This window comes from Ovis canadensis, chromosome 15, assembly GCF_042477335.2.
Source record: "Ovis canadensis isolate MfBH-ARS-UI-01 breed Bighorn chromosome 15, ARS-UI_OviCan_v2, whole genome shotgun sequence".
Lineage (NCBI taxonomy): Eukaryota > Metazoa > Chordata > Mammalia > Artiodactyla > Bovidae > Ovis > Ovis canadensis.
In genome coordinates, this window is record NC_091259.1 from 90,263,136 (window position 1) to 90,285,729 (window position 22,594).

The 22,594-nt window shown below is 55.7% G+C and overlaps 1 protein-coding gene across 4 annotated transcripts in view; it reads left to right on the forward strand.

The window, feature by feature from the left end:
• The first annotated feature begins 351 nt into the window (after window positions 1–351).
• STX3 (syntaxin 3) overlaps window positions 352–22,594 on the forward strand; it is a 43,496-nt gene continuing 21,253 nt past the window's right edge. The window contains exons 1-2 of one of the 4 annotated variants that reach the window (XM_069553255.1): window positions 352–579; window positions 18,412–18,495. In XM_069553255.1, coding sequence (XP_069409356.1) covers window positions 550–579; window positions 18,412–18,495 — 114 coding nt within the window. In that variant the 5' untranslated portion in view covers window positions 352–549. Of the gene's footprint in view, window positions 580–2,524; window positions 2,582–5,343; window positions 5,531–16,195; window positions 16,318–18,411; window positions 18,496–22,594 lie in introns of those variants that run through there. The other 3 variants (XM_069553254.1, XM_069553258.1, XM_069553253.1) reach the window with 3 other exon arrangements.

Sequence of the window (22,594 nt, forward strand, 5' to 3'; positions counted from 1 at the left end):
AGAAGACTCTAGAGAGTCCCTTGGACTGCAAGGAGATCCAACCAGTCCATCCTAAAGGAAATCAGTCTTGAATATTCATTGGAAGGATGATGTTGAAGCTGAAATTCCGTACTTTGGTCACGAAGAGCTGACTCATTTGAAAAGACCCTGCTGCTGGGAAGGATTGAAGCCGGGAGGCGAAGGGGCCAGCAGAGGTTGAGATGGCTGGATGGCATCACCGACTTAACGGACATGAGTTTGAACAAGCTCTGGGAGTTGGTGACGGACAGGGATGGCGTGCTGCAGTCCTGGGGTCGCAGAGACTCGCACACGGCCGAGCGCCCGCACCCAGGCGGGACCGCCCCTCGGCCCGGGCGCGGGCCCTTTAAGGGCGGGGCGCGGGCCCTTTAAGGGCGGGGCGCGGCCCAGGTGAGGGCGGGCCGCCGCCGGAGCCGCGCCCCCGGAGCCGCGCCGGGAGCGCGGGCGGGCCTCGCGGGGCCGCGGACGCTGCTTCTCGCCCGGCCGCCGCCTCTTCCGGCCGCGCACCTGGGCCCCGGCCCCGGCGCCAGGATGAAGGACCGGCTGGAGCAGCTGAAGGCCGTGAGTGCGGGGGCGGGCGGCGGCTTCCTCCGGCGCCGGGCGCAGGCCTGCTCTCCCCGGGCCGGGCGCGCGCGGCGCCCGCCCTGGACGCCCGCGCCCCGCCCGGCTGGACGGCGTCTGTCGGGGGCTGGGGTCCGCGGGGGCGTCGGGAGGGGCTCCCCGTGAAGGTCGGGGGCGCCGCGCCCGGCCCCGCCGCCGCCGGGCGCCCCGGGTCCCTCTCCCCTTGGGGGGCGCTGAGCCCGCTGCCCTCGCCCCCGCGAGAGCCGCTCCCGTGCGCGACCGCCTGACCGTGAGCTGATCTGGGCCAGCGGGTGTTCAGCGCCCCGGCACCCCCAGCTGTCTGTAATTATTAATCCCCCCGCCTGCGACCCGCATCCGAGGGACGGCTGTGATCAGAGCCAAGGGTCTGAAGGGAGTCGGCTTCCAGCCCTGCTGCGTAAAAGCGGTGAAACCTTAGGCAGCCTACTCTTTTGAACTTGTTTCCTTGTCTGTCGAAGGAAGGTTAATGGTACCCTAGAGATTTGTGTTGAGATCGGATGATGTAATCGGGCTTAGTATAGAGAGAGGGTAAAGCATGGGTTTTTACGCGCAATATTCATTGACTCGTTGAAAAAGTAATTACTGAGTGTTCTCTATGGGCAAACCCAGTGCTAAGCCCTGGGGATTGGGTGACTCAGGCTCTATCTTAGGGGAATTTAAGATCTAGCCTTTGATGCAATGTCGTCCCATCTACTTGGGAGCTTGTGGGAGGCGCGGCCGCTTAGGCCTGCCTCCACAGTGAGGGAATCAGAATCTGATTATCCATAAATCTCTCCAGGTAATCATGCGCACACTGAACGAAGTCTGAGCAACAGGGGTCTGGATAGAGGGGTTGCCTCCCCGCTCCACTGCCTACCAGCTCTGCCCGTGACCTTGGAGCCTAAGTTTTGTCATCTGTGAAATGGGTATTCCTGAGGACTAAAACCGAGAGAGCTCGCACAGCCTTTTACGGTGCGTGGGGCACCCAGGACTAAGCACTGGTGAACCTCACGCCGGTCACTGAAAATCTCGGAAAAGTGGAGCCTTGAGCAAGCGTGAGGGAGTGCTGGGCTGAGGTCCCAGCTGTTTCCTTTCCCTGCCCTCGCCCGAGCTGAGACCTTCCTGACCCTTTCACCTCTCGTAGTAGGACTGCGTTGGAGGCAGGGGAGAGGGGATGGTCACTGGTGGTGGGTGTCAGCCGCCGTGCCGCCTCCTTGCCCTTTGTCGTCTGAGTCTCGCGACGTCCCTGAAATGACAGAGCAGCAGTGGCTGCCTCTGTGTGTAAAGAGTGGAAGACTAGAGCTCGGCCTGGGGAGGACGGGTCACAGGGCGGACGGGAGCCCGATCCAGGGAGGAGCCAGGCTCCTGACCTCTCCCCGAGCCTTTGCCCCAGAGGCAGAGAGCAAAGCAGAGCGTGGCGTTGAAGCTCACCGGTCCAGCGCAATCTGCAGTCACGGGGTGGTGCAGAGCTGGTCGGCGGGAGAGGCAGTGCCCTTCCTTAAGTGAGGAAGTCCATTTCCAGGGCAAGATGCCCTTTCAACAGACAGCAGAGAGCCTCAGTGAGCTCTGAGTCCCAAGTATAAATTCAGCTTGTTGGGAGGAACCCAAGCAAGTCCCTTTTTTTCTCCGAGCCTCAGTGTTACCGTCTGTAAAATGGCGGCAATGCTGCGTCTCTCCCTTTTCCTCCCGGGAGCGCGGCGGGAGTGAGATTGTAGACTGTAGACGGAGCTGTGAGGCTGGCGGTGCGGCCTCGTGGAGCAGGGGGATGGATGACGGCGCCGTGCAAAGAGGACGGGGCTCGCACGGGGCTCGGGTTCAGGAGATTCTGACCGTGGCTTTGCCGCCGAGCGCCTGCTCCTCGCTGCCGCTGCGCCTCACTGCTGCTCTCACGCCACTTTGTAACACAGGTGGAGTTCGGTGGATCTCCGAGGCCCTTCCAGCAATGTTAACGTTTTCCTTGAAGACTGATAATGTTAAGGTTTCGGTGGGTTTTGGCTTCTAGCTCACCTCCCCTAGCCAGCCCCTCCTTACTCCCGGGGAGAGCGTGCGCCCCTTCACGGCAACACCGTTGCCATCTTCCCTCTCTGATTCCTTTTGTCAGGGTTTGCTAACCTGCTCAAAGCCAGTTTCACCCTGAGCGGCAGTGCGATCTCTGTGAGCCGGGATCTTTCTAAACCCTGGGGCCCGCGGAGAGTGACCTGCCCCGATAGCTGAAGAGCCGCCCTGTGCGGGGCGTCAGTGCTGCTCCACGTGGATAGGAGGAGAATAGTGAAGCCAGGAGGCTGATGACTCTAGAAAGCATTTTTTTATTTTTTAGTTGCTTATTTACTGACTGTGCTGGGCCTTTGTTGCTGCCCGAGCTCTCCTGGAGCTGCCGTGAGCGGCGGCCCCTCTCCCGCTGTGGTGCGCCGGCTTCTCTCCGCAGCGGCTTCTTTCTTGCAGACCGTGGGCTCCAGTATCTGAAGCGTGTGCGTTCAGTATCGCGACTCCGCGGCTTCTGGAGCACAGGCTCAGTAGATGCAGCGCCCGGGCCTCGTTGCTCCGAGGCCTGTGGGATCTTCCTGGGCCAGGGATCGAACCTGTGTCTCCTGCATTGGCAGGTGGATTCTTTACCCCGGAGCCACCCAGGGAAGCCCTGGCGGAGGCGTTTGTGATACTCAGAGCTGCCCAAGGCGGGGCCAGGCTGGTGGGACCTGGGAGGCTTGGTGGGATGTTGACTATTGTAGGAATCTGCGCCTTCTTGGAAAGGGGGGCAGCCCGTGAGGAGGTTCAAAGTCTCCATCAACCCTGAGGGTGTGTGTTTCTAAAAGGGCTTCACTGGGAGCCTGTTCCAAGGCTCAGAGGATCACCGCACCCTCCCCTCAGGTCACTGAGGGTGAAATGAGATAATCCCTGATAATCACCCAGGGCAGGCAACTCAAGTTCCCCAGACGGACGGGCTGGGAGCAGCACCTTCCCCGAAGGGTGCCCCTTCCTGCCGCAGTCACAGGCTGCGACTTACCCGGCTCTTGCCCTTCTCCTCCTGGCGGGCCGGCCCAGAAGCCTGCGCTTGGTGACGTCAGGCTGGCCGGGAGCTGTGGTGCCCACGCCCAGCCTGTCTCAGCAGGCAGTTCCTGCCGAGGTCTCAGCCGCTGAACTTTGGATCCGCTGAGTCCAGACCCTTCCGGTCCCGGAGCCTCTTGCCCGGCCCTGGTTTCATTCAGCCAGTGTTCAGCCAGCACCTTCTATGTCCCTGCCCTCCCAGAGGCTCCCGAGTGAGGGTGGGAATTGATGCTGAGGGACACAAGTCGCTGGGCCTTGGGGATCACAGTCAGCGATGGAGGCATATGAGGAACAGACCTATGATCCCATCCTTGAGATGGAAATAGCTCCTTGAAGACCCCGTGGGCTGGTCCCTGGCGCTGGGGCTTTAGGGCCCGAGGGCTCTTCCCAGCAGTGGTGCTTCCGCTTGAGTCCTTGTTGAGACTGAAATCTACTCTGTTCAGAGGCTGGAGAGGCTCCTTAAAAGAAGCACAAAGATCCTGGAACTTCTCACCCATTCTCCCTTTGGGCTTCACGGAGACACCACTGTTGGTGCTTTTTAACCTCTGCCTGCCTCTGCTGGGCATCTTGATATGTAGTTTTTTTATTTTTGGCAATTCTACAAGGCGTGTGGAATCTTATTAATAATAGTTCCCCAACCAGGGATTGAACCCAGGTCACAGCAGTGAAAGAGCCAGTTCTTAACCCCTGGACCACCAGGGAATTCTAGGCAGAGTGCTTATACAAAGCCCTGGTCTGAAAGAACACATGGTTGTATAGGGAAAACAAAGGGATATGGTCCATAAAAGCAGACCCCCAGCATCAAATGGAAACAGTGTCAGACTTTATTTTCTTGGCTCCAGAATCACCATGGACAGTGACTGCAGCCATGAAATTAAAAGACGTTTACTCCTTGGAAGAAAAGTTATGACCAAACTAGACAGCATATTAAACAGCAGGCATCACTTTGCCGACAAAGGTTTTTTTAGTCGAAGCTATGGTTTTTCCAGTAGTCATGTGTGGATGTGAGGCTTAGACCATATGGAAGGCTGAGCACCGAAGAACTGATGCTTTCGAACTGTGGTGTTGTAGAAGACTCTTGAGAGCCCCTAGGACTGCAAGGAGATCAAACCTGTCAATCCTAAAGGAAATCAACCCTGAATATTCATTGGAAGGACTGACGCTGAAGCTGAAACTCTAGTACTTTGGCCACCTGCTGTGAGGAGCTGACTCATTGGAAAAGCCCCTGATGCTGGGAAAGATTGAAGGCAGGAGAAGGGGATGACAGGGGATGAGATGGTTGGATGGCATCACCGACTGGATGGACATGAGTTTGGGTAAACTTCGGGAGTTGGTGATGGACAGGGAGGCCTGGCGTGCTGCAGTCCACAGGGTCACAAAGAGTTGGACACGACTGAGCCACTGAACAACAGCAACTTCAAGGTTGATCCTGCTCACAGAGTGGCAGCAATGTGTGGAATGGAGGTCATGGACTTGGGATGCGTGTCCAGAGAGCTGGAAACATCTCGGGGTTACCGGGTCCTCCACAGAGAGCCGATCAGGACGCGTGAATGACATCGCCACCTGAGGCACTGAAGACCAGACTGACTTTTCGCTCTCTGTTCGGTCTTGTGTCCTGCAGGGCTTGTCCGTGGCCTCCTTCCCATTTTGAAGTTCCCCATATGAGTGCCCCAGGAGCACGGTCACATCGGTCGTACAACCGTCAGAGCAGGGGCCGTGCTTCCCCTTTGAAGGCTTCTGGGCCTTCCTGCCTCCCCTGTCTCCCCGGCCGGATTCGCTCCCTGGGAGAGCTGCCCCGGGGCTGGGAGAGCTGCCTCGGGTGAGCAGACGGCGGTGCAGCTGAGACGGGAGTGACAGGGATTGCGAGGGATTACAGACCCAGCAGCCAGAGGTCAGAGAGAGAATGTGGGGCTGGGGGAAGGCGATTAGTTCTATTTTTACTCCCGTGGTTGCGGGGGGAGGGGGGAGACATGCTCGAGCGTGCTGTCTTCCCTCCCTTTAGGGTCCCTTCCCCGTTTGGCAAAATTCCTGCCCGTCTTCCCAGGCTTGCTCCTTGCAGGTAACACTCCTGAAACACAGCCTGGGACCTGCCCCCTGCCTGCCAGCAGCCCTGGTGGGTTGCACGTTGCTTCAGAGCAGAATATTTCTCTTCTATTGTCAGTGGGTTTTTTCTTTTCTTTTTCTTACCGCGGTGTGGGCTTGAAAGCACCTTCCGTCCGTCTTTTATGAGTTGGACTCTAGTCCCCTAAGACCTGTTATCTCTCAGACCCATGGGTCTAAGACTGGTTGGAGTCACCTCACCACATCAACTCTGGTAACGATGGTCATTGATTGAGCTGCCGCTTCCTGTTGGAAAGGGTGTGTGCGTGTCTAATCCTCTCCGCCCTGCAAGGCACGGTGGTGTTGTAGTATCCCCATCTCACAGGTGAGGGAACTGAGGCCCAGATGGGCCCGAGGTTCGAGTGGTGAGATCAGGAGCTCAGCGAGCCCCTCTTGCTCATCTGTTGCTGTCGCTGGCTGCCTCCCCGGCTGCCCGGTGTGCCCCTTGGCGTGGTGGCAGACGGGACCCGCGCCCTTCCGCGTGGCAAACTGCCTGTCGACTGATCACTAACGTCTTGGCCCTTACTCACCTTATTCTTCACCGGGACTTACCCTTCTGGGTCCATCCCCTCTGGGTTAGTGAAACTTGACCCGCTTGAAGTGCAGCATTTACTCTGGAACCCGTAGACTTGCTAATGAAGCCAGAGGTCGCTGGTTCCACCTCCTTAAGGATGAGGATGGGTGAGTTCCAGGGCTCCTCCCTGTACCTGAACTTCCAGCCCTCCTCCTCGTGGATGGTTGTCCCCTTTCAGGAAGACCGCAAAGGAGACCGTGTGGGTATCACGGTGAGAACCCAGCCACCTCGGCGCTCCCCTGGAAGATCTCATGCATCACGGTGAGAACCCAGCCACCTCGGCGCTCCCCTGGAAGATCTCACGCATCACGGTGAGAACCCAGCCACCTCGGCGCTCCCCTGGAAGATCTCACGCATCACGGTGAGAACCCAGCCACCTCGGCGCTCCCCTGGAAGGTCTCACGCATCACGGTGAGAACCCAGCCACCTCGGCGCTCCCCTGGAAGATCTCACGCATCACGGTGAGAACCCAGCCACCTCGGCGCTCCCCTGGAAGGTCTCACGCGTCCCTGAAGGCTCGCTACCAGTGTCACCGCTGCAGGGAAGGTTCCCGATCTGAGCTGACGGCGTTCAGCAGGCCTTCCCGGAGCCTCCACAAACTCCGTATTTTTGTTGATATGTAGAAGCAGCCACGTACTGTTACGGTTTTAGAAGCCGCCTGCCAGTGAAGCCCTCTGTGAGAGTCCAGACCACACTCCCACAGCCCAGGAAGCTGTAAGCCTATGGCCTTTCCAGTGGTCATGTACGAATATGAGAGTTAGACCACAAGGAAGGCTGAGCATCGAAGAATTGATGCTTTCAAACTGTTCTGCTGGATGAGACTCTTGAGAGTCCCTTGGACTGCAAGGAGATCCAACCAGTCCATCCTAAAGGAAATCAACCCTGAATATTCACTGGAAGGACTGATGTTGAAGCTGAAACTCTGATACTTTGGCCACCTGATGCGAAGAGCTGACTCATTGGAAAAGCTCCTGATGCTGGGAAAGACTGAAGGCGGGAGGAGAAGGGGACGACAGAGGATGAGATGGTTGGATGGCATCACTGACTCGATGGACACGAGTTTGAGTAAACTGCGAGAGTCAGTGGTGGACAGGGAGGCCTGGCGTGTGCTGCAGTCCATGGGGTCGCAGAGTCAGACACGATTGAGCAGCTGAGCTGCAACAGCAGATGGACTTGCTGGGAGGTTCAGCAGTCCCGAGGGGGCCTTATCTCCAGCGTTTTATGTCAGGCCTCTCTGCAACTTCCTCCCCTCTCTGCTGTTGGGTCAGCCTGTTTCCTGGCTGGGCCATTTCCATGGCAACGCTCCCCTGTCTGCATGTGGAAATGAGAGAGGCTCACCCCCACCTAAAGAGATCAGTGCAGCGTATGCTGTCTGGGTTTGTTTGGCTGCTTGGGTCAGGGAACCCGCAGGAAGGCAGCGAGCTTGCTTTTTGTAGGAATATGTGTTTTATGCTGGACTAATTTTAGACTGGCAGAAGGGTTAGAAGATAGTACAGAGAGTTCCTGCCTACAGGTTTCTCCCATTGTCAACGTCCCACGCTGTGATGGGACGCGTGTCTAAACTGGGAAACTGACCTCGGTGCGTTGCTCACCGCTCAACTCCAGGCTTTTTGTGGGTTCCACTCGTTTTCCCACGGATGGTCCTCCCTCTGGCCTGCGGTCCCACCCAGGGCACCACACTGCGTTGAGTCGTCCTGTTCCCTCAGCGTCCTCTGAGCTGGGATGGTCTCAGTCTTCTCATCACGACCTCTTTGGCACAGCCTCTGTGTGTTAGCGCTTTGGACGTGTATTTCTGGGGGACCAGGGCTGTGGTTGGGTGGCGGCAGTTGCTGTTAAGACACATCTCTCCAGGGTGATGGACCTCAGGGATCTGTGTCCAGTGGCCCACCCTCCTCCCGGCTCTGGTGCTCAGTCTTCAGGATCTGGGGAGGTTGCTTGGCGCCTTTATGCTTTGGTTTTCTCAGCTGTAAGGTGGGGAGGGTCCCCAGAAGATTCTTGCAGAGATTAAATGCCTTGGTAAATTTGAGACCCATGTCTTAGGCTCTGGTCTCATCTTTAGTTATTTCTTAACCACACGCTGGCATGCGGGATCTTACTTCCCTGACCAGGGATCAAATCTGAAGCCCCTGGGCTGGAACTGCGGAGTCTTATCTACTGGACCGCTAGGGAAGTCCCAGGCCCGTGTCTTAGAGTCCTCCTCGCAGGTGGGCTGCTCAGTGACTGCCAGCACTCCTGGGCCTCCCTGGTGGCTCAGCCGGTAAAGAATCTGCCTGCAGTGTGGGGGACCTGGATTTGGTCCCTGGGTGGGGGAGACCCCCTGGAGAAGCGATAGGCTGTGCACTCCAGCATTCTGGCCTGGAGAATTCTGTGGGCTGTATAGTCCATGGGGTCTCAAAGAGTCGGATGTAACTGAGGGACTTTCACTTTTACAACCATTGGTGTGCAGTGCTCTCGGAGCCTCCTGGGGGGGTGGTGGGGCTTGGGGGACAGAGGCTGAGAGCAGGTTGGGGAGGAGGCTGCAGCTGAGGGAGGCAGACAGCGCAGGTCCCTTCCTCTTTCCTGGGTCCTTGGCAGCGGGATGCTGAGGGGTGTGGGGTGTTGATGGGGTTGGGGGAGGGGAGGAAGCCAGGGAAGTGTGGAGAAACCTAGGAGGGGAGAGGAAGCGAAGGGCCCACCTTTGAATCTCCCTGAACGCTCCTGGGGTGAGAGGGACAGCAGGGAGGAGGTGTGGCCTTCCTTCCCCAGATGCCTTCCTGCAGGCATCCTCTGCCGTTTCCCCAGGAGTCACCTCGCCATCCGTTCTCTGATGCCCCGTCCTCGCCTGGGCGTTGGCCCCTGGGACTGAGGGCGGTCATCTCCCTCCACATGGTGACGGAGTGGCCTGAGTGCCTCGCATCTGAGACCGTGAGGCTGCGGGGAGAGCAGGGTGCCCAGTCCGGTCTGTGCTATTGGAGACGAGAGACGATGTGTCAGTGCCGCTGGCTGAGCGAGTGGACAGACGGGTCTGTGACTCTGGATGGGACCTTGTGAACGAGAAGAACATTGTGGGCGAGGCCCTTGGTTTTGAGACCCCAGCTCTTTGTCTGAAATAACCCACTGTGACCCAGGGGTTGGGCCGCACAGGGGCCCATTTGTTCCTTATTGGCCGCGTGGTTCTGGGTGAATTAACTTCCCTGATCACAGATTGCTCGTCAGTGTGGATGGCGTCTCCCCGCTCGGTGCTTCTGCCTTTTCCTCCTTCCTCTCTTTAGATGACCTTCCATCTCTCTTCACCACTCCTTCCCTGGATCTTGCTCAAGGCCTGGCGGACAAAAGCAGCAGAGTGAACGCGGCACGCGGGGGTGCGGCTTCGGTGAGCTCTGTGTCCAGCAAAGGGCGTGCAGGATCTTCGCAGGCTTCACAGACGATTAACGCATTCTGACCGTGGGCTAACACAGAGATGAAACGCTGAATTCCACAGAATATAAGTCACATAGGACTTGTTCCCTGATGACGATGTAGTAAAGTTAGAAATTAACTGTACAGTAATAGCTCTCCTTAGGTCTACCCACTTTGAAGATTTTAATTCTTAATGTGTTTAGAAAGAACTGACTCATTGGAAAAGACCCTGATGCTGGGAAAGATTGAAGGTGGGAGGAGAAAGGGACAACAGAGGATGAGATGGTTGGATGGCATCACCGACTCGATGGACGTGAGTTTGGGTAGATTCCGGGAGTCGGTGGTGGACAGGGAGGCCTGGCGTGCTGTGGTCCACGGGGCTGCAGAATCGGCCGTGATTGAGTAACTGAACTGAACTGATTTAGAGAGTTTGCCTACTTTTCTAAATAACTCGTGGGCTCAGAAGAAACCAAAACGGAAACGACAAACTGTTTAGAAATGAATGATGAGGAGTAAAGGTCTACATTTTTGAGAATTGGCAGAAGCAAAGGTTACAGAGAGCCCTGTTTCTATAAATGCATGTGTAGAGAGATGGCTTCATTCACATAAACGAGCCACATGTCAGTCCGTTCTAGGGGACCTGCTGTCACCCAAGAACTGGCATCAGAGTTGCGTCTTTAACAGAAACTCATTTTCGTGAAGGCCGGTAGCATGGCACGGTCTTGGGAGTTCACTCTGCACCTGCGTTGCTCGAAACGCTTCACACACATTCACTCATTCGACCCGCACGACAGCTCCAGGGGCAGCTACTCAGGCTGCACGTAGGGCGCTGAGTCTCAGAGAGGCCGAGCCACTCGCTTAAGGTCGCACGGCTGGGGCTCCAACGCAGGCAGTCATGGGTGTCTCTGCAAACCCGCACATCTGTGAGCTTATGCGCACCGGTATGTTTCTTTAAAAGGTTAGAAACACTACTTATTCGGCTGCCCCAGGCCCTAGCTGTGGCAGGTGGGATCTTTTAACATGGTGTGCGAATTCTTAGTTGCAGCTTGTGGGGTCTGGCTCCCTGGCCAGGGATCGAACCCAAGCCCTTGCACTGAGAGTTCAGAGCCTTAGCCACTGGACCACCAGGAAAGTCCCTGCACAGGAATCTCTTTCAGTCCTGCACGTAGACGAGTCCAGTTCAGTTTCACCGACATTGCAGCCTCCCTGAAATAAGTGTGGGTGTGTTTCTGAGCCGGGCTGGGGAGGGCGTCTGCAGACAGTGTGTGGAGGGTAGGAGCTGGGAGGCCCGGCTCCCGCAGCCCTGCATTTGAGCCCTGACACTGCTCCTCATTAGCGGGGTCACCCGGGGTGAGCCATCTAACCGAATGGAGTGGGAGTCTCCGCTGTGAGTGGGGTGTCACACGTGTCCCTCCTGGGGTTGCCATAAGAAGCAAAGGTGACTTTTGAAACCACAAGAGTACCTGCAACAAAGTACCCTCACTATCGTCGTGACAGTGGAAGGCCTGGGGCTCCGTCAGCTGGGACTTTGGCTCTTGCCCAGTTGTCCAGGGACTCGGTGGCCTTGGGCTTATTTGGTAATGAGTTTGTTCCTCAGCGTCTTTATTTCAGATGGGGCCAGCTCTTGCCTCAGATTGTTCAGCCAGAAGCAGTCTTGAAGGTGAGCGCCTGCGGCTCACCGAGGAAGCCGCTCTCGCGTGGTTGTTTCCTCTTGGTTCAGCGGGAGGGTGTTAGGAAGAGGCAGAAAGGGGAACGTCTGCCCCAGGAGGGTTTCGGTTTAGGAGGGCAAAGGGGCGTTGACGGAGGTCCCTTGGACCCTGAGATGGGGAACAGAGAGCCCTGAGTGCCTGCTGCGTGCTGACACTCACTCAGACTTTCTGGCTCTCTTCATTGGAGGAGAGAGACTGGAGGAGCCAGACGCTGGGCCCAGGCAGGGGTGTGTGTGTGTTTGGAGTCCTTGGATGTGCTGGTATTTGTCCTTGGGAATCCACAACCCCTCATCCTGGAAGGGAGGCTCGGGGGGTGGGGGAGGTAGGCCGTAGGGACGGGGAGAATCACACGTCCTTGTCTCTCTGAACCAGATTTAGTGGGTGAGGATCTGGGTCTGTGAACAGGAGTCTCCCAAGCACAGAGCTCTTTCCATGTGGGAGGAGGAAGCAATTGGAGGGCCGACGGGATCAGACGCGCCTCCCCAGGCCGGACTGCTGGTCCCCCCTTTCTGTTATCATCTCCTTCACCCCGAAACTTTCCCGAGCACTCCTGAGTCTCCCTCTCTCTGTCACCCACTGTGGGAGGGGCATCAGAGAGCCCGTAAACAGAGACCTCCGCATTTGGGGCGGCCTTTTCCTCTGTCCGTTTCTTTGTCCCTCCCACCTGGACGCTGATCGGAAGGATCCTTCAGGAGTTGCTGGTGACTCGGGTGAACGCCGCAGCCATGCCTGACCTTGGAAAGGAGGGAGGGGACTCCATCTTCTTTCCCTTTTCTTTAGAAAGCGCCATTCGTGTGCTCTGGTGGGGTTCCTGCTGGCTAAGCGTGTCTCTTTCTTTCTCTCGTTCTCTCTCTCTCTTCTTCCTTTTTCTCTCTTGGCAAGAGGCCTGGTTCTGAAAGTGAAATCGTGGTTTCAGCCTCAGTGTAAGAAGCAGATGAAGGTGGAGCTCTGCAGGTGGGAGGGGTGCAGGCTTGACTCCCCCACCAAATTCCCGGGGGGGTGGTTTCTGAGGCTTCCCCGAGGTCTCCTGAGGGTCCACAGAGTCGCGTTGGAAAGCTAAGCTACTTACTTGGTGAGAAAACCAAGGCTTAGTGGGGACCAGTGCCGGCCCGAGGCCCCCACAGCCCCTGTCTCAGCCCCGCTTTCAGCCAGAGGGTGGTGGCCACCTAGCACCTCCCCGGGGCTCCTCAGGCGGCAGACCCGCCAAGCAGGAGACGAGGGTTCGATCCCTGCATCGGGAAGAGCCCCGAAGAAGGCCACAGCAAACCTCTCCAGTATCCTTGCCTGAGAACCCTGTGGACAGAGGAGCCCGGCGGGCTGCGGTCCAGTCCACGGCGGGGGCAGGGACGGACACGCCCGAGCAACTGAAACGGCAAGGGCCCTGCGGGCGGCAGAGGTTCCTCTGAAAGGAGCCCACGAAGGGGGCCCACAGGCTGAGCCGACAGAGGAGGGCCGGGGCGCGGCCAGGCTGGGTGGCGGGGTCGCGGGTGGCGCCGAGCCCTGGGTCTGCATCCTCCTCCCGCCGTTTCCAGAGAGGGGCCCGGGCCGGGAGGGGGCGGAGGGGTGGGGGACAGAGGTGAGCTCAGTGCGGCCGAGTCACGGCCGTGCCTCCTGGCAGGCGAGGAGCAGGGGTCAGGGAGGAGGAAGCGGGTGGCGGGCGCGTGGCGTGGCAGGCGTTTTCAGCTGCGGCCGCTGGTGCGGCTGCTGCAACGTTCCTGTTGCCACACGCCTCGATAAAGATGCCCCAGCGCCCTTCCAGGCGGTGCGAAGTCCCGCCGGCCCGAGATAAGGCGCCTCACGTGCTTTGCTGGCCCTGGGGCTCCCGAGGCCCCCTGGCCCCTGTGAGAGCATGGATGTGTCTGGAGAGAAGGACCGCCGCCCAGCACCTGGTGGGTCTGTTCCCAGGGAAACCCTGGCCCGGTGTCATGTGGCTCAGACGACCTGGGCTGACGGCCGCTTCCTGGAATTGTCTCATCTGGACTGCTCTTTGTTGCTGTAGCTGTCATTTCTGGGGGCAGCTCGCTGCAGTGGGAAAAACTGTAGGAAGAGCTTCCCATCCTGGGAAGATGGGAGTCAAGGAACCTGGGTTCTGTTCCCGGCTCTTCCGATAACTCGTGATTCGGTCTTGGGCTGTGGTGAGAGAATCTCTTAAGTAAGAGAATTTGCCGATAGAATCTGCAGGGTTACTTTCGGCTCTAACGTTCTGTATCTTGTTTTGGTTCTTTCCTGTTTAAGAGCACTTAGACCCAGATAAAAGCTGTAGAGACGACTTTGCTGGATCTTGCGTGTGGTGGTTTTATTGAGATGTTACCACGTGCCAGTATTTTGGTCATCGGAGGCAGACAGCTGACTCATTGGAAAAGTCCCCGATGTTGGAAAAGATTGAGGGCAGGAGGAGAAGAGGGCATCAGAGGTTGAGATGGCTGGATGGCATCACCGATGCAAGGGACATGAACCTGGCAAACTTCGGGAGATGGTGAGGGACAGGGAGGCCTGGCGTGCTGCAGTCCACGGGGTCGCAAAGAGCCAGACACGACTGAGCGACTTAACAACAGCCACAGCCGTGTGCTGTTCATCGTGTAAGGAACTTAAAGTGATTATCTCATTTAATCCTCACGAAAGCCCTGGTGGACACTGTTGCTCCTGTTTTGTGGGTAAGGAAATTGAGGCTCAGAGATGTTGAGCCAAGTAAATAAAGAGGCATTGAGCCTCAGTGACTAGCATGAAGCGGGGTTTCCTAGGTGGCTCAGTGGTGAAGATTCCAACCCTGCCAGTGTGGGAGATGCGGGTTTGATCCCTGGGTTGGAAGGATCCCTTGGAGAAGAGCGTGCAGCCCACTCCAGTATTCTTGCCTGGGAAGTTGCATGGACAGAGGAGCCTGGAGGGCTACAGTCCACGGGCTTGCCAGGTCAGACATGACTGAGCGCGCAGGCACGGTGAACATGCGGGGAGTCACTGACCGAGCTCTGGTGGTCCTGCTGCTGCGGAATTGACCGTGACGAAGCCTTTATGTGAGCACTTCTGTGCGTTTAGACTGCACGTCCTTACAGTTAGGTGGTGGGGAAAGAGACACTTACTAGGCACTCCTGTGTGCTGTGCGAAGCTTCCCACCGGTGAGCCTCTTAGGAGTCCCAGGGTCTGTGGTGTTGTGGCCACTTAGCAGCAGAAACCTGCAGGGCAGTCAGAACTTGTTGCAGGCCTCACAGCAGGCAAGTGATAACGACAGGCCTTGAGCCGCAGCTCCGGGTGACCCAAGGCTGCTTTTTCCCCAGTTTGGGCACCCTCTCACTGGAGGTGCCTGCTCAAAGCCGGCAGGTGGGGAGTCCCTGTCTGAAGGCCAGGGCTCTCGTGCGTATCATGATGGAGGGCTCAGCCTGCCTCCCGTGCTCCGGGACACAGTCGTTCCCAGCTTCCAGAAACGTCTCTGAGTCCACCCCACGGTGCAGCCTCATCTCACTTCCTTAGCACATTTGCCCGTTTGAATGAAACTGAGTGGGCACACCCGTGTGTCTTGTGTATGAGTTACGTGTGTATCACAAGCCTGAGGTGTTTCCCCTCAGCGGGGGTCTCCATCAGACGCTCATCAGGGCTGTGCCGAGTCACGTTCCTGCGGGAAGGTCGGGCTCCTGTTTTCTAGCGAGGGCCTTGGAGATCCTTCTTGGGAGACGGAGCCCTCTGGAGTCCACTGAGATGCCCAGGTATTGATGATAGTTGGTAAAAGCAGCATTTTATCTCAAACTTTAGAGACTGCTAGGTGGATCCAGGCCGCTGGTCTCAGTGGTAGTTAGTTATTAAACTAAGTTGATTCAGTTTTCGTTACATCTACAGCGTATGGTACGCGCTCGGTATACATTCAGAATAGGTTAATTAATGACAAGTACAAGTAATTTCAGGGCCTCCCTGGTGGCTCAGCAGTAAAGAACCTGCCTGCAACCTGGGAGCCAAGGGCTCGATCCCAGGGTTGGGCAGATCCCCTGGAGAAGGAAATGGCAACCGGCTCCAGTATCCTTGCCTGGAGAATCCCATGGACAGAGGAGCCTGGCGGGCCACAGTCCATGGGATTGCCAGAGTTGGACACAACTTAGCGATTAAACCACTGCCACAATTGACTTCATTTCATACTTTTTTTCCTTTGGCCTTGCCATGTGGCCTGCGAGATCTCTGACTGAACGCATGCCCGCCGTGCTGGGAGCGTAGAGTCTTACCCACTGGGCCACCAGGGAGGTCCAAGCAGGAGCAACTTTAATTGGAAGTGACAGAAGCTTCTGGCTGAACAAGTGAGAAGCAGTATTGCAAGAACACTGTTGAAAGAGGACTGGGAGCTCTGTGGAGCTTGCTCTGAGCCCAGGAGTGGCTTTGGAGGGTGGAGATGAGGGTAGTGTCTCTGTTGGGTGTTGCTAGAGGGCGATTTGGTTCTGTTCATTTCACGATTCACAATCCTCAGGGAGCCTGGGTGGGCACCGGTAACTTTCCCAGAATCATGTGGGGAAGGTAGACGAGGTTAGGTACCTTCCCGAAGGAAGGTGTTCTGGGCAGGCACACACTCCAAGTCTCCCGGCGAAGCCCAAAGCAGCCCCGGGCCTCCGGGAGTTCAGGTCGGTGGGGAAGGGTCGATAGGTGAAGGGGTGATTAATATGGGCGGGGTGGGACTGAAGAGGGTTTGCACAGAATGCATTGGGAGCTCAGGGAGGTTTTAAATGTTGCAGGGGGTTGGGGTGGGGGAGTGTCAGATCAGGGGGACAGAAGTTTGTTCGAGATTGAATTTTAAAGGCTCAGTGAAATTTTGCCAGCTGGACACATGCGTTTCAGGAAGAAGTCCTCCTCCGACGGTCCGGCAAGATGAGAGCATGGCGTGTCCAGAAACGTGTTAGGGGCTCCAAGCGCCTGCCCAGAGACGCACCACAGAGAAGACAGCATGTACGCCTGTGGCTGGTGGATGCAGAGGGCTCCCAGAAAACAACACGATTCTGTAAAACAGTCGCCCTTCAATTAAACAAACAAAAGAGTTGTGAGTGGGAGCCAGATCTTAGGGGGCCCGTGAGCTCTGTTAGGCTTCGGGACTTTTTTTTTTCCCCCTTAGACCATTTTGGGGGCATTTCCCCCTCTTTTATTTTCCTTTTCTTGAACACAAAATCTTAAAGACTACTGAAGGAGGTGACAGTACCTGATCAAACAATATCTAAGTACCTAACAGTACTTAACTGAATTCTTAAGGAGTGAATTTGGTTTCAGGAAAGGGCCTGGGATTTTCTAGGTAGGAAACATCCTACCTGGGCACAGGGCCACTAGGCTTTGGGACTTTTAATCCTGGGAAACGGCAGGAAGGCGCTCGCGGGGCCGGAGCGGCGTTCTCGACGTCCAAGTCCTTGCACGAGACTGTGACCCTCGGGTTGTTGAGGGCTGCAGACACGCCAGAGAACGAGGTGGAGGGCGCTCAGTTCTCACCTGTGTCCGCCTCTCTGCGACCCCAGGGACTGCAGCCCACCAGGCTCCTCTGTCCACGGGGTTTTTCAGGCAGGAATACTGGAGTGGGTTGCTGTTTCCTTTTCCAGGGGAATCTTCCCCACCCAGGAATCGAACCCAGGTCTCTTTCATTGCAGGCAGATTCTTTACCCACCGAGCTCGGGGAAACCCGAGATGAAGGGGGCGGCAGTCAAAGGCGGCTCCTCAGGGCTGAGAGCCCCACCTCTCGGGGAGTTCCAGGAGCTCCATCAGGCGTAGACCATCCCGGGTTGGTGGCCGGGGAGGGAACGGGGGCCTGGTGGCCTCGCTTGCTCCTGGAGTCCTGTGTTGAGAGTGGCGCGTCTTGGCTTAGGAGGCCACGGGCCCCTGAAGCAGGTGGAGAGCCAGGATCGAGGTTCACCCCCCTCGCCACCTCCACCCCCGGCACCCGTCTCCCTCGTGCCTAGAGGTGGGGCGCTGTGTGCGCTGCAGCAGTCCTGGGGGCGTCTGGGGAGAACGCAGAAGCAGCTCGGGCCCTCTGGCGGGTGGGAATGGGGGCACTTCCTTTTGCTGCCAGTTCGTGGTCCTGCAGAAGTGGCTGAATGAGACTGAGAAAGCTGGGGGTCACTGGGGTCACTGGAGGCTGCAGGAGGGCTCCCTGTTTCCTATGAACACGAGCTCTGACCGGGAGCTCTCGCGGTGCCGTTTCCTTTACAGCAGGTAGTTGCTGAAAACAGGAAAAGGTTTGCTCCCACTGTGAGGATTTGAAGCTGGTGCTTTGGAGGAATCGGCACTGTTCTGATACATATATCCCTGGTGGGGTAGTTCGTGCACCCGAACGTTGTGGAGAATAGGTTAGAAACACGGGATCCAGACCCGAAGGGCGGGCTGGGATCTCTTGTCTCCAACACTAGCTGTGTGGTTTTGGCCGAGTTACTTAGCCTCTCTGTTTTAGTCTCCAACCGGAGTAAGTGACAATAACAGCACCAATCCCGTCATCACCAGCCCACGAAACATGGTGTTTACTGGGTGCTGGCGGTATGCCAGGCACCAGGCAGAAGCGTCTCGTATTCATCATGTCACTTACTTTATAAACAAACCTGTGATTTAAGTGGTGTTACGATTAGCACTTTATAGACGAGGAAAGCTGGGGTCGATCAACTGATTGGTGTTTTTCTTTTTTCTCTCTCTCGCTATAGTTAATTGAAAGCTGCTCAGTCATGTCTGACTTTCTGTGATATAGTCCATAGGCCAGAACATTAGGGTGGGTAGTCTTTCCCTTCTCCAGCGGATCTTCCCAACCCGGGCAGATCCTTCACCAGCCGAGCTCCCCGTAGTTGGCTTACAATGTTGCATTAAGTTCCGGTGCGATTCAGCAGCACGCATATGCACATTCTTTGGGAGCTAGGGCTTAAACTCCCGTATGAGAGGCTGATGCGCCGCAGAGCTGTTCTGCGGTCTGCAGGCCGTGTGTGAGGCGCGCACTGCAGATGCAGCCCCCGGTGCTTGGCGCGCAGTCAGTGCTTTCTGGAAGTTTTGGTCTCACCTCGTCCTTTTCGTCCTTCACAGAAGCAGCTGACGCAGGATGACGACACCGACGAGGTCGAGATCGCTGTTGACAACACAGCTTTCATGGACGAGTTCTTCTCCGAGGTGGGTGCCTTCCGGTGTGTTTCTTCTGAATGGACGTAAGGAACCACAGCTTCCTTAGGCAAGAATAAAGCCCGTAGGTCTTTCAGGGGCAGCAGAGGAAAGCCAGTCTTCTGCTGGAGGGGAGCCAGGCCGAGAGGCTGCAAGGAGGGCCTCCTGTTACCGGGGAGGGCGTGGGCTTCTAATCTCACTGAGAAACCCAGCAGAAGGCAAACCATGTGCAGCAGAGAGACGCTGTTAGAGTCTTATGCTCCTGATGACGTTTTCATGATGCCCTTTCTTCCTACAGTACAGAATTTAAATAGGGAACCAAGCCAGGGCACCCAGCCACGAATGTAAGGAAACGAAAAGAAAAATGCGTTTCATGGAATTTTTAGGCCTGTAATTGAGATAGATCAGAATTGTTGTTACCAAAAATTCAATCCCTTTGACTTAATTCTGGTAACAACTCACAAACCAAGAAACCGCCAGTTTGAAATTCGGCAGAGGCAGAAATGGGTGGCCCGTGTGCACAGACTCCCGCGGCCTTTGAGGGAGAGGCTCCTGTGGAAGGTGCTGTGGGAGACGTGAGTGATGGAGAGCTTGGGGAAGGGGTGCATGCATCACGGACAAAAACGCAGGCTGTGGGCCAGGGAAGCTTGGGTTCGCAGCTCAGCCCTGGGGACGTCCCCTGGCAGTCTGGTGGCTGAGACTTTACCTTCCAGCTCAGTGGAGGTGGGTTTCCTCCCCAGTCGGCGGGGACCTAAGATCCCTCGTGCCCCATGACTCAAAAACCAAAGCATGAAACAGAAGCAGTATTGGAACAAATTCAGTTAAGGCTTTAAAAACGAATGACCTGTAAGAAAACATCTCAGCCCTGCTTCTGACAGCTGCTGTTCTGTGAGCATTCCTTCCAGGCTTGCTTTCTTCACCTGTACACTGGGACTGCAATGTAATTCCCTAAGGACTATCAGGAGGATCGCGCGGGCTCCTGCCTCTGAAACGTGCATGGGCGCCTGCCATGCGCCAAAGCGCCCCAGCGCGCACTGCCACCAACTGCGGCCCCCTTAGGCTTCTAATTGCTGTATCTGGAGAGGTGCCTGCTCTCTCTGCGGGGCAGGCGTGGGTTCCTCTCGGCCCCCGGGCTGTGGGTGTGGGAAAGCCACCCTCTGGTCCGCCTCTCAGTGGAGCGGGGCTCGGTGGCTCCCGCCACTCATCTGTGAGGGTCACAGTGGGCTCAGGGTGAGTGTGAGCGTGTGCACGCCTGATTGGGAAGTTAGCCCGGACTGCGCCCCACCCTCCCTGAGGAGGGGCCCGTCCCTTTGCTGGAGGAGTCATAATGAGATCAGACAATGCTGGAGTTATTTATGGGTCCAGTGTTGTTCTAGGTGTGGACCCTGGAAGGAAAAGCTCTTTCAGTTCAGTGCTGGGGGTGGGTGTGAGGAGCTGTGTGACGTCACTGCAGCTCATCGCCCTGGTCTTGCCTTGGAGAACCAGTTACATTGACTTCTTTCCTAAGATCAGGACTTTCTGCAATAACGGTGTCCTCCCTTTTCTCTTAACCCAGTAAGAGGGGACCCGAGAGGCAGTGTTCCTTGGGAGGTGGGCAGATGGGTGGGCCTTGGTTTCCATGACCTGGTCTTAGTCTACCCTCAAGCCGTAAATAGCAGTTGACCTTGGGCCGGTTCCTGAACCCAGCTGGGCTTTAATCCCTGCTCTGGAAATCAGGAACAGCAGAACTTACCTTTCAAGCCTGGCCTGAGGATTCCCTTGAGATCACATGAGGATCGTACATCTGGAAAGCATTATCTGAGCCGGAAAGCGCCAGATGGAGGGCAGTTATTTCTGGAGACTTAACAAGGTCTTGGGGGCTGCTGCTTTTCTTCTTGCTTTCTCTTTGTTAAATGCTTTTTTATCATTAAAAAAAAGAAAGCCCCATCATATTTAAGGTAGAGAAGGGGACAGCAAGCTTGGCTGGAAAGAGCATGATTCTTTTGGACTTAATTCCTTATCTGCCACTCTGCCACTAACTGTGTGACCTTGGGCACATGTCTTTTTTTTTTTTTTTCAACATTTTATTTTGTATTGGGGTATAGCTAATTAATGGGCTTCCCTGGTGGCTCAGAGGGCAAAGAATCTGCCTGGAGTGCAGGAAGATCCCCTGGAGAAGGGAATGGCTGCCCATGCCAGTATTCTTGCCTGCGAATTCTGTGGACACAGGCTGCAGTCCAAGGGTTAGAAAGAGCTGGACCTGACTAGGCGTCACTTCGCACTCATAGCTGATCAACAATGTTGCGAGAGTTTGGGGTGAATAGCAAGGGATTCAACCATACACATACACGTAACCATTCTCCCCCAAACTCCCCTCGGATGCAGGCCTCCGCGTAACACTGAGCGGAGTTTTATGTGCTGCACAGTAGGTCCTTGCTGGTCATTGTTTTAAATGTGTACACCACAGTATACATGACCGTCCCAAACTCCCTAACTCTCCCTTACCCCCATTTTCCCCGGCAGCCATAAGCATGGTCTCAGAGCCTGTGAATCTCTTTCTGTTTTGTGGGTCAGTTCATCTGTATCGTCTCCTTTTAGACTCCACATGTAAGGGATGCCATGCAGTATTTCTCCTTCTCTGTCTGACTTACTTCACTCAGTGTGACGCTCTCTAGGTCCATCCACGTGGCTGCAGATTTTCCCCTTCTTTTTCACGGCTGAGTAATATCCCGTCGCTTGTACGTACCGCATCTTTTTATCCATTCCTCTGCTGATGGGCGTGTAGGGTGCTTTTGTGACTTGGCTGTTGCAAACAGTGCTGCTGTGGACACTGGGGTGCATGTATCCTTTCGAGTCATATTCTCCAGAGGTACGTCCGGGAGTGGGATTGCAGGGTCACATGTTAGCTCTATTTTTAGTTTTTCAAGGAGCTTCCATATTGTTCTGCTAGTGGCTTTACCAATTGATATTCCCACCAGCAGTGTAGGAGGGCTCCCTTCTCTCCGCATCCTTTCCAGCACTTATTTGAGGATTGTCTGGTGATGGCCGCTCTGGCTGGTGTGAGATGATATTTCACTGTTGCTTTGATTTGCACACCTCTGGTCACTAGTGATGCAGATCTCTGCACATGCCTACTTGGCCATCTGCCTGTCTTCTTTGGAGAAATGTCTGTTTAGATGCTCTTCTATCGGGCACATGTCTTAACCGCTCTAAGTGTCTGTGGGTTTAGCTGTGAAGTGGGGAGAAAAACATTCATCTCCTAGATAAGTTGGGGGTGAAAGGAGCCAACACAGAGAAAGTGCTCACAAGAGACGTCGGAGAAGGTTAATTCCCTCCCTTCACATCTAATGGGGTGCAGAGAGGGTCCGTACTGGAGGCTCTGTCTCAGGCAGAGACAGGAGGGGGCCGGTGCACGGGTCTTGGTCTGCATCTCAGCTCGGCTCGTGGCAGTGGTGTAGCTTTGAAAAGTTGTGTAACTGCTCTCAGCCCCACTTTCCTCTAGAACAGGCCTAGCAGTGTAGTTGTTGAGTCACTAAGTCGTGTCTGACTCTCTGTGACCCCAAGGACTGCAGCACACCAGCTCTTCTGTCCTCCACTGTCTTTCTGAGTTTGCTCAGACTCATATCCGTTGAATTGATGATGCTATCCAACCATCTCATCCTCTGTTGTCCCCTTCTCCTCCTGCCTTCAATCTTTCCCAAAATCAGGGTCTTTTTCAGTGAGTCAGCTCTTCACATCAGGTGGCCAAAGTTTTGGAGCTTCAGCTTTAGCATCGTTCCTTCCAACAAATATTCAGGACTGATTTCCTTCAGGATGGACTGGTTGGATCTCCTTGCAGTCCAAGGGATTCTCAAGAGTCTTCTCCAACACCACGGTTCAAATGCATCAATTCTTCAGCGCTCAGCTTTCTTTGTAGTCCAGCTCTCACATCTGTACCCGACCACTGGAAAAACCATAGCTTTGACTAGACTGATCTATGTTGGCAAAGTAATGTCTCTGCTTTTTAATAATCTGTCTAGGTTGGTTATAACTTTCCTTTCAAGGAGCAAGCATTTTCATGGCTGCAGGCACCATCCGCAGTGATTTTGATTTTTATAATAACTTTGATTTTGACTGTATAATAATCAGAGTT